This window comes from Saccostrea cucullata, unplaced genomic scaffold (assembly GCF_032062105.1).
Source record: "Saccostrea cucullata isolate Sc308-1 unplaced genomic scaffold, CSIRO_AGI_Scuc_v1 ctg482, whole genome shotgun sequence".
NCBI classification, from domain to species: domain Eukaryota; kingdom Metazoa; phylum Mollusca; class Bivalvia; order Ostreida; family Ostreidae; genus Saccostrea; species Saccostrea cuccullata.
This window is the reverse complement of record NW_026932110.1, coordinates 317,476-333,705: the sequence shown is the minus strand read 5'-3', so window position 1 is coordinate 333,705 and position 16,230 is coordinate 317,476. Positions and strand designations below refer to the sequence as shown.

General features: G+C 33.2%; 1 protein-coding gene across 1 annotated transcript in view; it reads left to right on the top strand.

Annotated features, from left to right (window-relative positions):
* LOC134234476 (disks large 1 tumor suppressor protein-like) overlaps positions 1 to 15,790 on the top strand; it is a 48,236-nt gene extending 32,446 nt beyond the window's left edge. Inside the window, exons 13-26 of the mRNA XM_062716555.1 lie at positions 1,977 to 2,042; positions 4,946 to 5,102; positions 7,247 to 7,349; positions 7,647 to 7,749; positions 8,890 to 9,066; positions 9,267 to 9,330; positions 9,579 to 9,705; positions 10,959 to 10,985; positions 11,248 to 11,295; positions 11,577 to 11,678; positions 11,853 to 12,025; positions 12,650 to 12,759; positions 13,347 to 13,438; positions 13,627 to 15,790. Of these exons, the coding sequence (XP_062572539.1) occupies positions 1,977 to 2,042; positions 4,946 to 5,102; positions 7,247 to 7,349; positions 7,647 to 7,749; positions 8,890 to 9,066; positions 9,267 to 9,330; positions 9,579 to 9,705; positions 10,959 to 10,985; positions 11,248 to 11,295; positions 11,577 to 11,678; positions 11,853 to 12,025; positions 12,650 to 12,759; positions 13,347 to 13,438; positions 13,627 to 13,733 (1,456 nt within the window). The 3' untranslated portion in view covers positions 13,734 to 15,790. The remainder of the gene's footprint in view (positions 1 to 1,976; positions 2,043 to 4,945; positions 5,103 to 7,246; positions 7,350 to 7,646; positions 7,750 to 8,889; positions 9,067 to 9,266; positions 9,331 to 9,578; positions 9,706 to 10,958; positions 10,986 to 11,247; positions 11,296 to 11,576; positions 11,679 to 11,852; positions 12,026 to 12,649; positions 12,760 to 13,346; positions 13,439 to 13,626) is intronic.
* The last annotated feature ends 440 nt before the right edge of the window (positions 15,791 to 16,230 follow it).

Below are 16,230 nucleotides of genomic sequence, written 5' to 3'. Positions count from 1 at the left end.
GATGCCTGCATGTTAAACAATAGTATTCTTGAAATTATTTTGAAGTGTGCTGAAAGTTTATGCATAGAACTTTTGTAAATTAAAGATAAATCACATATTCAGCTTTAAGCAGAAAATTCTATTCACATTTTCATACCTGATAGTTTGTAACAAATCATATTTACACAAAGGTGTCAAATTTGGAATGGAAAAATATTTTATATAACAAAGATGTATCACCCTTTTGTCCTTGAACATATTGATTACTTGGTTGTTTGTGTTTCTTGTTTTCAACATTTAATTGACATAATATCTAGTTGCCATGCATGTATTAGATAATTTCACCATTACCTCCATTCAGTGCTTTTCTACTGGTGTCAGAATGCAATAAATATCTGCAGTTCTGTTGCGCATTATGGTATAGAGGATTACTGTTAGCTTTGCTATAGGTTCCAAGGTGTGACAATTCACCACTGATGCTGAAGCTGGCACAGGGCTCAGTAAATAGTGACAGAATCCATTTAGATCTGTTATATCATTCCTGCTACCAGAGGCCATATTGATTTTATGGCTGCACCAGACACTCACTCTATAGGGTTTGAACACTGTCATTAAAAATATGTTTTCTTTATTACGTATTGAAGAATGTGATATAATTATTACTGGCTTTTAGTGTGGTAACTGGATTGGGTTTTAATAAGGTTTATTGTAAATGGAGTGTTGTAATAAGGTTTGGTTAATGTAAATGGAGTGTTAACTTGACTGATAATTAAGGATTAGGTATTCTCAATAAAAGCACTTAATGGATATAAAATGGTCCTTATATCATTACAATCCCATATCAAAGTTCTAGGCATATTTTTTTCATATTCTTTTGACCAGGAACTTGCAGAATATAGTCAGTTCTCCAGAAATGTTCTCGTAGAAGTTTCTTTGATTTATAGAAATATAAGTAATGGCATAGCTGTAAGTCTTCTTGATTTAAATTTTTTTCCATAGTAAGTACATTTATTTGAAATAGATTTCACACTGTAGTGTCTATTTAAAAGTTTCATTGTGGTTTTTGTATTATTTTTTTCCGCAAATTTTCCTTTTTATTGCAAAATGAAGATGGATAAACATTTTATATAAATGTATTAATTTTCTGCTGTAATTTTGTGTGCAATTTATCTAGGAATTTTAAAAAAAAAAAGCAGGTTTTAAAGAAGGTAAAATGGGTTAACTGACATGCATTTAAATTACCTGCACTTTTCAGCTGAATAGAAACTAAAGGTATTCTTATGTATCATGTAATATGATAAATTACTTTTGAGATGCCCCCTCACATTTTTTTTTTTTAATTATGTAAATGGTTGTTATAATATATGCACCCCTGATGCTATTTTTGTGTGTTCCTCCTAAAAATGAATGTGCATTGCATGTCATCAGATAAAGATCTTCCTACATCACTGCTAACACCGTGACCGTAGAGTGAAACTGTAAACAAAAGTATACAAATTTGAATTTTAAAAATCGCATATCCTTTATGGAGCCCCATTTCAAGCTTTTGCCTGATAAAGAAAACCACTTGAATGGGAACTGTATTGATCTAAGCTGTGCAGTGTAGACACTTAATCTTAGAGTACTGTATAACGGGGATTGTGTTTAATTTAAATCTTCAGAACAAGTCATTGTTGTCTGGTCTGGTATTTAGGTCAGTAAACACTGACTGCCCAGTAAATATACAGCTCTTGGCTGCATCTACTACTGAATATTTGTGTTTTGTTAACCTTGCCTTGATTGGAAGGATGTGATGTCTTGGTCAGCTGGATGTTTGAAGTCATGGAACGCATCACATTCTAATGATATTTAAAGGATGTTTCACATTTAATTGAATTCTGAGTGTGTAGGTCAGGGATTTTAAAACCAAAGGAAACTTCAGGATCTACAAGAATTATTGACTTGTGATTGTGTAAACATGAGAGAGATTTATGATAAGTAAAGCCAAACTTATTCAGTTACGGAATGTTGAAGCAAAAAGGACAGCGGAAAGACCCTTATTTCTATGATCCTCACATTAGCAGGTTAGTTTTTGGAATGTTCTGATGGTGGGTGGGGTGGGGGGAGGGGAGTTAATTGTCACTTATAGGTACTTAATAGAGATCTGTGTGTAGCTGCATGTACCACAACATTAGGGCAGATGGTATTTAGTAAGGTATATACAGTGCTCTGTTGATCTGCAGAGGCAGGCTAGGGTGCTGGGAAAGTTAGAGCAGCTTGTGGGAATTAGTACGGTGTATCCTCTAAGAGCTAAAGTCTGCTTATGCTCCGTATGTACATGGAAAACAGGAGGAAACCTTTAAAAAGCAAAGCAAAGGCTTATCATCTTGCAGTTTCTCACAAACTCCCAGGTGCCTTGCTTTCTCTTTATTTGAGGTACAGCAGGAATACTTCCACCAGATCTGAAACATATAAACACTGGATATGTAGCTCCTTATCTCTGAACCTGCTGTATTGGAGCTTCATATAAACCAGGTTATAAATGTCAGACAAGATGACACTTAAAATGGCTTTTGTCATCTCACACAAGATACATGTCAGAGAACAGTGTGTGTATTGTCTGTGCAGTTTTAAGTGTCTTCATTTGACACAGAAGTACAGGGTCAATCTTATGCTAATAAACTTGTAATAGCATGAATAAATGAAAAATTGTTTATGTGTATGCAAGCCATAAAATTGAAGTAAATCCTGTTACAGTGTGAAGCTCCTGACTCTGTTATGTTGACATGGTTGCGTGTGATCTAATTGACATTGATCATGGTTAACTGTTTTCGACCATTATCAGCTCCTAGTATTAATTATTGATGAGGCTGACTTCCTCAGAAAGCCTATGTCTAGAGGCCAGAACAGTTCTAGGTGTACATGGTGTATGGTGTAGACACGTATATTGAGAATTCTCTGCGTGATTCTTACAGATAATCTGACACTGCTGCATTGTGTCAAAGCCTGATATTCAATCTGATATTTTATTGGACTTGAAGGATCAGGTTTTCACTACATATCAGGAAATAGGCATTTGATTTTTACAGGAAAAAAGTTCTAAATTGGTACGAGGAAAAATTCAGTTTTGATTATTGATTATCATTGTTTCTATCCATTGTTGTGTGGTCAGTTATCTGGCATTCAAATTTAAATTGTTACATGCACAAATGTATGAAAGAATTTTAAAATACATGTATAAAACTGTTTGAAGAGGAAATGAATAATGTGGGAAAACGGATAAGAGAAATTAATTGATAGATATTCAGATAAATGGAATGATGATAATTTGAAGATTAAATACTATTGTACAAAATTGAGTCATTGCATGTACACATGTAAACAGAAACAAGTTGGGTACTTAAACCACTTCATCTGATGTTATTAAATTGTGTTCATAAATTAGGTGGAGCTAACAACCATCAAAGAGGTCAAGTACTTAACATGTAGAAAGAGTTCAAACACTACACATACTGTAGATCTGAAAACTTGACATACACAGGATAATGGGTGTTTCCTTTTGGCAGAATACTAAAACTTGAAGATTTTTAAGTTTCTACACCTATTAAACCAGCCAATCTTCAGATTTTATCTAAATTGTGTTAACATGAATGAAAGTTTTAAATGAAGTAACTAGGTGGTTCTGTGCTTCTAGTATTAAATTATTTATTGAACATGTTGAATTGTTGATAAAAACACCCCCTGAATTGTAACTAGATCCACCACTGCATATGTTAGCCTCATGTTGCTCTGGGTCAGTGCTTTGATTACATTTAATAGATGGAAACCTAACACTGGTATTGATGAGTTGGATCCACCACTGTATTTGTTGGTCTCATTGTTTGTGGGTCAGTGCTTTTGATTACATTGAGATAGAACACCTAACACTGATTCTGATAAGTTGGATCCACCACTTTATTTGTTGGTCTCATTGTTTGTGGGTCAGTGCTTTGATTACATTGAGATAGAACACCTAACACTGATTCTGATAAGTTGGATCCACCACTTTATTTGTTGGTCTCATTGTTTGTGGGTCAGTGCTTTTGATTACATTGAGATAGAACACCTAACACTGATTCTGATTTGTTGGATCCTCCACTCTATTTGTTAGCCTCATTGTTTGTGGGTCAGTGCTTTTGATTACATTGAGATAGAACACCTAACACTGATTCTGATAAGTTGGATCCACCACTTTATTTGTTGGTCTCATTGTTTGTGGGTCAGTGCTTTGATTACATTGAGATAGAACACCTAACACTTATTCTGATGGGTTGGATCCACCACTCTATTTGTTAGCCTCATTGTTTGTGGGTCAGTGCTTTTGATTACATTGAGATAGAACACCTAACACTGGCTGTGGTGGGCTGGTGTTCTGTTTCCATGGTTTGTTGCTAATTGATCACCTAGTTCTGTCATGTAAATTTACTTTATCTTGTATCAGACAAATCTTCATTATGGATAGGTGAAATTCTTAATCAGGGTAATGACTCATCTGTTTCTCTGATTTACTGAAAAAAGTGGCTTTAATGGTAATGAAATCCTATAGCTAACCCCCCCTACCACAGCTTGTTAATGGGTTAATAGGTTGTTCTGGGAATGTGAGTACAAATCAAATACAGTTATCTTAATTGTGTGCTGCACTACTCACAATGTCTTAATTGTGTGCTCCTGCTCGTGGTTTTTTTTTCCATTCAGCTCCCCCAACCCTCTGTTAGATGATAGGATTGCTTCACTGTTATGTGAGATACTCTCAGTGATTTCCTGGTTACAAACCTAAGATACATGTGTACAAGAAAACCTGATGGGGAGTCTATGAGTCAAAAGTTCAGTAACCAATCGTACAAGTGCAGGCAAACAAGTGTAACTTTTGCACTGGGAATTTCATTTTTATCATATTCTGTCTATGTGCATGTTTTTTTTAATAAATAATGTCCTTTTCTCTCTGCAGGGATCCAAGAAAGATTGTCCTAAAGAAGGGGTCGACTGGTCTGGGCTTCAACATTGTGGGAGGAGAGAATGGCGAGGGGATATTTGTCTCCTTCATCCTGGCGGGGGCCCCGGCCGACCTCAGCGGGGAGTTACGGAGGGGCGACCAAATCTTGTCGGTACGTTAACTGCAAAGGCTTATCAGTTAGAACTTTGCCTTTTAATTAAGAAAATGTGATGTGAAAATAGTTTTCAAAAAAAAATTGTATTTTGTTTATCTTTGAACATGTTTAATTATGCTACACTCTGAGTTTCAACTACTTCTTTGTAAACACCCCTACTTCCCAAAATATCACTGCAAATAAATAAATGATTATCAAATTTAATTGGAAAAAAATATAGCTTAATTTTGACTATCTATAGTAGTGGACTGTTTTGTACCTAGAGTGCATTTATTTCGGTGATACAAATAACAGAAATAACCAAATTTATGTTTTCCCTTGCATGTATTTCCTTTAACCATATTCTATTGTAAGTTGACTTTCCTGGAACTCATAAACATAAATCGTAGATTTCAATCATCATGATCATAGAAGACAACATAAGCAATAATATTTTTCATAATAAACAACAAAGAAGTACATACTTGGCCTAAACATCAATCACTTTAAGAATACAGTTGATTTGTGACAAGTAATATGTGAAAAGTATGTCGTTGTTATCAAACTTATATTTATAAAATAATGATCAATGAAATCGAGATTTCTCTACTGCATGTAACTTCACTTAAGTGTATTACAATTAACACATGGTATGCTAGTGTTAGTAGTTTTAATTATTCGAATGTATATTTTCAACTGACACAACATTTTAACCTTATTTACTGTGTAACAATTAACACCTGTTTTGATAGTGTTTGTGGCTATATTTTTAACTGACACAACATTTTGACCTTCCTTACTGTATAACTATTAACACCTGGTAGTGTTTGTGTGTATTTTTAACTGACACAGTGAACAAAATGTAAATCAAGACTGAAAGTATTCTCTGCTTATGGAATGAAAAGTAAATAATTAGTATGGTAGTTGTATGTTGAATTTCAGAATGGTGTTAGTAGGAGAAAATAGAACCCAACAATTTGTATCTTAAATTTAGTGTCAATAATTTCATTGTTTATAAAAGGGTAAACTATAGTTCGATCTTGCTGACTGTGATCTGAAAACTCGTCCTTGGCAGGTTAGGGTCTGATTTTGTTGGAGCAGAGTGGATTTGACAAGATTTTATGATGGAGGGAAAAAAATTAAGAATGAGGTCATATGTAAACAAGCATGATAATTGATTTAATGTATACTTTTTAATCACTTTTATTCGTCCAATAATATTAAGTTATGATGGAGTATATATTTAAGGAATCAATGTCTAGTTAGTATAGTATGCCAGGGCATCAACAATAGTGGGAAACATGGGATAATTTGCATAACGGGCGAAGCCCGTTATGCATAAATTATCCCATTTTTTCCCACTATTGTTGATGTCCCTGGCATACTATATAACTAGACAGTGATTCCTTATATTTCCATTTCATTGTAAAGTTGTAGATTAAGACTTTAAAAATGCAGACATAAATTTAAATTACACGAGGATTCCCATGCCAATTTCAATAGTTCTTGCCCACTGATGTCAAACATAACAGCAGCTGCACGAGATTTTCGTGCATATTTGGCCTCCATAGCGTCAGACTCAGAGACAGATGCGCACGAGATTTACATGCATATTAGGCCTCTTTAGCTCCTGACCTATTGACCTGCCTAATTTACATTCCAGTAGAATTATCAAGAAATTAACTCCGCTAAGTTTCAAAGAGTTATCACAGAGACATTATTAGAAATGGAAATATTGTGTGTAGACATAAACAATTTATCAATTTATGTAGTTTTATGATAATTTACTAGTATCAACAGTGATAATTTATTGCATTAAAAATATAAGTTATGTAAAACAAAAAAAAACATTTACAAGTGCCATCAGTATCAGGGATATGGAATTTTAAGCAAACAATTTACAGTATCCTGTACTATGACATAACAAGGGCAAGGAATTTAGATTGTTATATAAAAGCATGAACATCATTAATTCGTTGCACAGGAGAACTTGGGACAATTCAAAAATTATTCAACATGCCTAAATTGTTGGATATATTAATTTGTAAACAGAAAGATAGATAACTCAAGATTATTTAACAGTAGTCCTGAGATGTTGGAAATATCTTTGTAAAGAGATATAAAAGGTGATGCATAGACTGATGTTGGTGAATTTGTTGTAGGTGAATGGGAAGGATTTAGTAATGGCCACACATGAAGAGGCAGCGGGTGCCCTGAAGATGGCCGGGGACACAGTGGAACTGGTAGTACAGTACCGACCTGACGGTAATTATACAGACACTACACAACCTCCACAGGCAAAGGATTGGGGGGGGGGGGGGGAGGGCAATAACTATTTTATATTCCCTCTGTCATACACAGCAACATTTAGCATTGGAAATTTGAAATTCAAATAGATTAAACAAGCTGTTGTTTATTTGAACATTTTTGATGATTTGCTTTTCCTTTTACATTTGTTCTATGTTTAAAGACAGTTGTTTTAGTTTCAAATGAAAGTTTAAAGGTAACATACCTGATGGTTTCACCACTTTATACTAATGTCCCTAATCCTTTCCCATGCAGAGTACAACAGATTTGAGGCCAAAATTCAGGATTTGCGGGAACAGATGATGAACACCAGTACAGGCAGTTTACGCACCACTCAGAAAAGGACACTTTATGTCAGGTACAAATGATTCTGACAGGGATATTGTTAAAACTTTAAGAACAAGATATATTGATTTTTTATTTACAGATTTATTGTTTTTCATGCAAAGCAGAATTTTTTTCATTTCTAGCATTGATTGAAAAACGTGTGAAAAATGTTATTTTAACCCTTTCAACACTGTAGACCGATACATCGGTCTGATAAAATTTTGTCTTGGAACACGGTAGACCGATACATCGGTCTCAGACACTAAACTGAAAGTAAAACGTTTATTCTTAGAAATAGAAAGTGTTCTCTGCGCAAAATCTTTCGCTATGAATTATGGGTAGAATGATGTAAACATCTGTTAACAAATATGGCGGACCACATGGCGAAAACCACGAAAAAATATTAAAGGAAAATTAGATGATCAGTAAAGAAAACGAAGAAGAAAGCAAAATGGCGGTAAACAACGAAATGTCCGATCCTTCTGGTGATGAAAGATTTAATAAAATCAGGGAATTAGACATTATAGATGTTTCTAGACAACAAAAATATGAGTTATTAACAATGTTGTGAAATCTTGTCGGAGAAAGTTGACTCGGAATCGGAATATCAAGGCTCCTAAATAGAGGATGTTTTCCATGCCCCAGACTTCTTCCGATGTCCTGAAACACCCTGTTTTATTTATTAATAATTATGGACTTACTTTTAAATAAATTCTGACATATTGCATATCATTTTACTCGCAAATAATTTCTCTTTTGAATGATGGTAAGAACATAATTGATTCTGAAACTTCATAGCAGCAAATTTATTAAATCATTGCATAAGATCCGTTATAAAATGTCATTATGAATTTTATTAGTATTTTTGACTTGATAAATAATTTTGTATATATATATAAAATTTATATCATTTAAAAGAGAAATGCCTCACCTTTCTAATGATGTGTCATTTATTAAAATATTCAAAGAAATATAGAAGTTATAATATTTTTTGTGACGGAAGGTGAAATGTTTAGTGATGCCCCAAGTTACTCAGTGTACTTGGGGTTGGTTGATAAGTTACTCAGTGTTGAAAGAGTTAAGAGAATGTTATACTTCTTTACAAAGGTTCTACTCCTGCAGTAAAAAGTTTTAATAAACCCTGAATCTGATTTTTTTTTCTGTTTTTCAGAGCGTTGTTTGATTATGAACCAACAAAAGACAGTGGTTTACCCAGTAAAGGCCTGGCCTTTAAGTATGGTGATATTCTCCATGTAACCAATGCTAGTGATGACGAGTGGTGGCAGGCCCGCTATGTGACCCCCGACGGGGAGGAGGAAGGAATGGGGATCATTCCAAGTAAACGACGGTAAGAATGATCCCGAGAGAAACTTGAATGGGAATAATTTGTAATTTTTGCATGATATTGTAATGTAGAACTACTGCTTTTATATGAAACACCAGTATACTAGAATTTGAAATACAGAAGAGCTAAAGAACATTACAGTCATAGAAATTTATATTATTTGAAAGAATGTTGCAGCTGAGTTGAATCTTTTTTGTTTACAGGGTAGACAGAAAAGAAAGAGCACGGTTAAAGAACGTTAAATTTACAGGCAAAACAAGTGAAAAGGTAAGAAAGTTGTAGAAATGTTAACCACAGGCGTTTTGCTCTACAGTTCTTTGGTAATTATTGTTATTGGATCCCTTTTAATATAAGAACACTAGTGACACCGAACAGATAGGTGATTTTTTTTTCACAAAATATATAATTAAATATGTGAGTGCTCTTGCAACTTTGTCAAGGTTTATAACACTTTTTGTCAGAATGTAATATACAAGAGAGATGTTTTTATGCATAAAGAATTTTATTTTTCACAGACAAATGGCAATGTGCAACATGTCAATTCAAATGAGAAGAAAAAGAAGAATTTTTCATTTTCCAAACATTTCCCATTTATGAAGAGCAAGGACCATGCGGTTGGCGAGGACATCAGTGCTGACGAACGTAAGTTACCGGACAGTCTAACGTCCAGAGCATGCCCAGTGTATATCTCTGATCTTAACAATCCTATATTCATCCTTAAAGCAGAATTTGTTATTTCTTATGACCTCAATAGTTCAAAATTGTAGAATGTTGGATAAAATGTACCTATATCTGTATATATTCCTTTAGAGTCGTTATCAGCAGAATTTAGAGTTTAGACTCCTTTGAAGTGACATTAATTTTGTTTCTTTGTTGTGATTTTTTTGTAGCTGAAGGTAATATTTTCAGTAGCTGCTAATTTCTTGCTTTGCCTTGTTAGCTTCTGTTCTTGTCCCAAGATTATGATATAGTCATGTGAAATGTACATTTGAAAGTATCATTGTCAGTAGAAATGTAGACAAACTCTTTCTTACGTACATTTTACATGAGATTAATGTTGTGAACATGTGAACTTAATCAGAAGACTTCACCATTCATCAGTAACTCTTTAGCTTTTCTGCCAGTAAATGCTTCAGAAAATGAACTGATAAATATACCTATAACTGTCACACTAGATTTATAAGTTACATGAAAAGTGAAAACAAATCTTTCAAATGAAGTTAACAAAAAATATAAAAAGTCTAGTTGGGAAAAAAAGTTACTAACGTTGTGTTTGAAATAAGAAAAAAAAGCTATGTGTAGAATATTTGTTGGGTTGGATGTTACTTGAACAACTGCTCATTTTGGAGATTAAAATTTTCTTCAGAAAGAAATTCTAGAATAAAGTCAAAGTTAATACATGTAATCAGAATTCATGTACTTCTGTTACAAGCAAAATATTCATATACAGAAATCAGTAAAGCAATCAAAGGTATAATAATTACTATTAAGCATAAACCAAATAAAATACAGTATTAAAAAAGAGAATATAAATGTGAGAAAAATAGACTAACACATTAAATTCTTTTAGTCACAATTTTTTCTTCATTGCTTTGCGAATTTCTCTTAGATGAAATCCCATTTATTTTGTATTATGTGTACTTATATCTAAATATATATGTTTTGATTTAAAATTTATACTTTCTTACATTGTTTTTAAAAACAATTTTTTCACTTTTGTTTAGCTAATTAAGAAAAAAAAAGAAGTGATATTAATTTTTGTTGACAATTGATTTGCTTTTATTTAATGCTGCCTAGCAACTTGATGTTGCCTGGTAACCTGCATGCTATTAACGTTGTTGATTGGTTGTGTAAATGTGCATGGTGTGTTGACCCTAGTTTGATTTTGTTCTCAGGTGGCGCTGACAGTGAGGCCAGCTATCGTAAGTACAGTTGTCTGTCTGCCTGTCTGTTCAATAGGGGTAAAATTATCAAAGTTCAACATGTCATACAGAACTTAACATTGATCGGGATGGAATTTGTATCTACACTTCATATAAGAAACTTAAGATAAAAGCAGAATAAATAGTTTCTATTTCTGTATGTTTGGTCAATCCACATGAACAATTGGGAAAATTTAATAGTAAATATACAGGGTAATTTCTGTTGTTTCTACATGTGACTATGTCTCTGTTTGTTCCCTAGGTGGAGATGAACCTATTCTGTCATACGAGGCTGTAGTGCAGCAGGAGTGTAAGTCAATCTTAGTTTCATTGTTACTGGATATTACCAATTAACCAAGATTTTAAAAAGTCCAATTGTAAACCAAGATTTTAAAAAGTCCAATTGATACTGTTATACCATTATGTAGAGTCTGCAGATCGGTGTATTTTGTCACTATGGTAATGTTTGGTATATGTATATTTAACATGCAATAATTTCAGCAGTTATTAAAAAAAACTGCAGTTAAATTCAAGTATATTTCTTGCACATTTGTTGGTTTACATGTGCACATTTTGTTTTTCTACTGACAGTGAAATACACCAGACCTGTCATCATTCTGGGGCCACTAAAGGACAGAATCAACGATGACCTCATCTCAGAATTCCCAGACAAATTCGGCAGTTGTGTTCCACGTAAGTCTCACTTGAACTAAATAAAAAAGTGTTCTTAAAATATAAATAGTATCCATAATAATGAACTGATACGTTTAATAATTTTTTCTTCTAAATACCACTTATTAATATGCTTTCAAGATGTCGCAAGTCAATTTGTTGCAATTAACTCGTGATACTGACTGGTCATTGTAGATACGACACGAGCACGGCGCGAGTACGAAGTGGACGGCCGAGATTACCATTTTGTAGACTCACGGGAACAAATGGAGCGTGACATCCAAAATCACCTGTTTATTGAAGCAGGACAGTATAATGAGAACCTCTATGGAACCAGTGTAGCGTCAGTGAAAGAGGTGGCAGAAAAGGTTAGTACTTAGTTTGTATTGATGTTTGTATCCTGTTTTGCTTCTAAACTATGGTGACTTGGTAGTATAGAGTTTGTACACTAAGTTACTTATATTATTAAAGTGTATCTTTTACGACACATATTTGTGCCATGAGACAACACTGAAAGCAAATTCTATAAATATTTTTTTAGAACAACTGGTAAAAGTTTTATTTTGGATGAATATTAACCTTTTCAAATACTAGTATTCAAATTTTACAAGTCAGAATGAATACTTGAGATAATGTATTGTTGCAAACCATGGTCGAAATGTATACTCCTATCCCATTCTGGCCGTGCTTGAATGAGAAGAGAATATTTCGTAGCTCATTAAAAATCGACCAATGCGAGTAAAGCATAGATGCAAAATGAACTTTGACACAACTTTCAATACCCAATCGCAGTTTATGAAACGTGTCTTGTACACTGTTGATGTTAATAGTTGATTTCAATAGCAATGAAAACAAATATTGTCGTTGGCTGAATATGAATATTCAGGATTACGATACTTCTTGTGGCCACAGGTAGGAGAGAGCTATATGCAGACTCTGAACCATGGCTTGAGATGTTGGAGATAATGTTGACTTTTCTTTTTGTCTTTCAGGGGAAGCACTGTATCCTGGATGTGAGTGGGAATGCCATAAAGAGACTACAGGTGGCTGGACTGTATCCAGTAGCCATCCTTATCAAACCCAAGTCCATAGAATCCATAATGTAAGTCTGAAAGGTTTATTTGTAATTAATTTTCAGTAGTCATTAAGTGCATTCCTCTTGATAGGCTCAGGTATGACTCACAGTTAAAGGTTTTTGATTCCTTGATTTTAAAAGTAGTACATTCAGAGTGAAATTAGTGGTTTGGCTTTGTTATGAAATCATTGCCTTAGTGGATTTATTTAAAAGAATTTTATATAAAGAAAATCTGTTACAAATGCCATCTTTCATAAGATTTCACAAAATATCTTTAAAGTAAGTTGGGAAGATCTCTTTATGTCCAACAAGAAGACCAGCATTGGTATGACAGTTTGCTCAGCTTCTCTGGGTTTTGTTCTGGAGTGAAATCTTACGTGTAGAACTCTGTTCTGTGGTTAACTTGATTGTATTTTGTATTAAAATTGCATGAACACATTTCTGGTACTTATGAATTCCAAATCAATTTTGGGACATGGTGCCATTGAGTACGGTGCTTATTTCTGTGTGAAATTTTCGCTTTTAACAATTTTGTGTTGGTTTGAAAGTTCTCTTTCTTTGGCTCTTTCTGTGTTGTGTGTGTAACCGTTCTATATTGGAGCTGTACATTGTAGGGATATGAACAAGAGAATAACAGAAGAACAAGCCAGATTAACCTATGAAAGAACCATGAAACTGGAACAAGAATTCGGGGAATACTTTACTGGTAATTATTGCACTTGATTTTAGTGAAAATAAGTCTTAAATAATAATTATCTCTTTTCATTTCATAAAATTTAGATTTTGCTAGGAAGTAACATTGATAATTAAGTAGGTTTTTAAAATGATAGTTACTTATATCACATATGTGACTTTTATGAAATGATGCAATAAAATTTATTTCGTCTATTTCAGCTGTTGTTCAAGGTGATACGGCAAATGAGATCTATGCAAAGGTTAAGGAAGTGATCCGCGACCAGTCAGGGCCCACTATCTGGGTACCAGCCAAGGAAAAGTTATGAGCAGGGGGTCAGAGGTCGTGTGGTTACTGAAGCAGATCAACCTTTGTTCAGTGATCCATAAACTGCCAATGAACTTTGACATTCTTACCAAATCATGTGTGATGCAGGCCAAGGGAAACTAATCTACAAACCTGGGCGGGCAATAGTTTTATTTATTGAAGTTTATGGTGTTTTTTTTACTGTAATTTATCATTTTTCATCTTCGATCATGCATTTTGACAGTATGAGTTCTTTTGTTGTAGATTAGAATTTTCAAGGTTTTGATTGATGGAAGATTGTTAGAGAAAGCTGAATGTCTTTTAAGAGTTTATTTGACAAATAGAGACAAAAATCAAAGTTTTAAGGGATTTAACAACCTAGGTAGTAAAGTGATCTGAATATTCAGGTATATAAAGAAAATAATTGGAGAATTTAACCAAGTTGAATTAATAATGATGACAGTAAAATATTGCCTATTGTGATAAATTTGTATATATAAATGGAAAGAATAATACATAAGATTGGAGAATTTTTAGAAATGTAATATATGAAATAATTTTACGGTGAAGATTTTCATGTTAATCATGTTGATTAATAAGATATTTTAATTATTCCATTTTATGTATATTGTAGTACAGGTTTATGATACAGCCAATGTATTCCTTTTGCTTCTAGTTAAAAGTTGTGCATTATACAGCTATTTTCTAAAATGCACTTTTCTGTAACTGAATGAATAAATGAAAGGTTATTGAATCAACATTCCTAAGTATTCCAAGTTTAAGTGACATACTCTATACGAAGAACTGTTTTATTATATACAAAAAACACTTTGACAGACTTGTTAATTTGAAATATTACAACTGCATTGATGTGCAAGTTGTTTGGAAGACAATGTAAGTGCTGATTTCCTTTTTATTGTACATACAAAAAAGCCAAGCTTTAAATTCTTTCCTGAGAAATCTAGTTATTTTGCATATAATGGGCATTGAATGTCTGTGTCGTTAGACAGCTCTAGGTTTGTGTTGCACGGTTTGCCTACCTCGCCCGCCTCTGTACCAACTGATATTTTACTTATCTATCAACAGCCAAGGACCATGTTAGTTTTTATCAATCAAATACTGAAGTCCCACTTGTAACAGAAGGAAAAAATTTACAGTATTTCATGACAACATTGTTTAGAGCTGAAAATTTTTAGTGTAAGCAATTTTTTTTTTAAGCTTCTTTGTACATTGTCTTTGTTGAAGTTTTTGGGAGATTTTTTTGTCTTGCCAATACTGATTAGGATCTGTCTGTATTGTGACGACTTCATTCATGATTCTGGGAGAGATTGTGATATTCTACAAGTGTGTCTGATTAGGATGACAGTCATTATAACACAAACCTTTGCCATTTTCTCTTTACATTTTTTGTGCATTCAAACTCACTGTTCAATATCCATGGCCTCATTACTAACCATTCTGATTCACATTTAGGTGTAGATTTATTTCTCAATTTTTCAATACCAATTGCCATATTTCTCCAAATATGTTACAAAAATTGCGATGTTATGTAATATATGCTGTTTGAAATGTTATATAGCAGGTATATGGATTTTTGATTGTAGAAATTAATTTTAACAATATGAAAGGCTGTTTTTATAATTAAAGGTTTTACCAGACACAAAGGAAATGAAATTGTCAGCTACACAGAAATGTGTCTTAGTGCATAAGAATGTTCAGATATAACTCATGTACATGGATTTTTATGCTAAATAAGAAATGTATAACTTATTCACAGGAAATTTCAGATACTTTAATAGAAAATATTTTTGAATTTAAAGAACAAAATAGAATGAACAGGTTGTTAAGTATATGTGATATCATTCAGGTTTTCTTCCCAAACTTCTTTTATATCATTTGATTACAAATGGCAGTGTGAATTTTCAGTGTTTGAAAACAAGTCTTGCTTGCTTCCATTGTGCATGTACATAATAGGAAAATGCTTTTCATTTGATATGCTGATTTAATTCAGGAGTCATTTACCAAGAAAAATAGTATATCATTAATATAAATTAATAAAATTATTGTTGAAATCTCCAAGGTTTTGTCTTCTATTTTTGAATTCCAGGGGATTGCATTTTTAATTCGCACAGACAAGATCTTTTTAAAGTTTAGAAACTGTGCTCAAAACTGTTTCTCTAATTATAACCAACATAACACAAATGATTTCCATGTGGAATCTGGGTGGAATTTTCCTATGTCAAGTGACATGACTGATGTCTCAAACATTACAGTATTTACTGTGTGATGGGGCTTACCTCAGTGTTAATGTGAAACTAACAACATAGTCTTTCCACATTATGAGATACATGTGTATTTAGATTGCTCTGATCTTATTGATATCCTGTGGGTAAACCCTCTATTGACAAGGAAAATGCTTTTTGGATATTGAGAAAGTTATATTGTATATGTTACTAGGTTTAAATATTAAATTATTGATTATCATAAAGGGTAGCTGGTGCACACCCCAACCCCGGGAA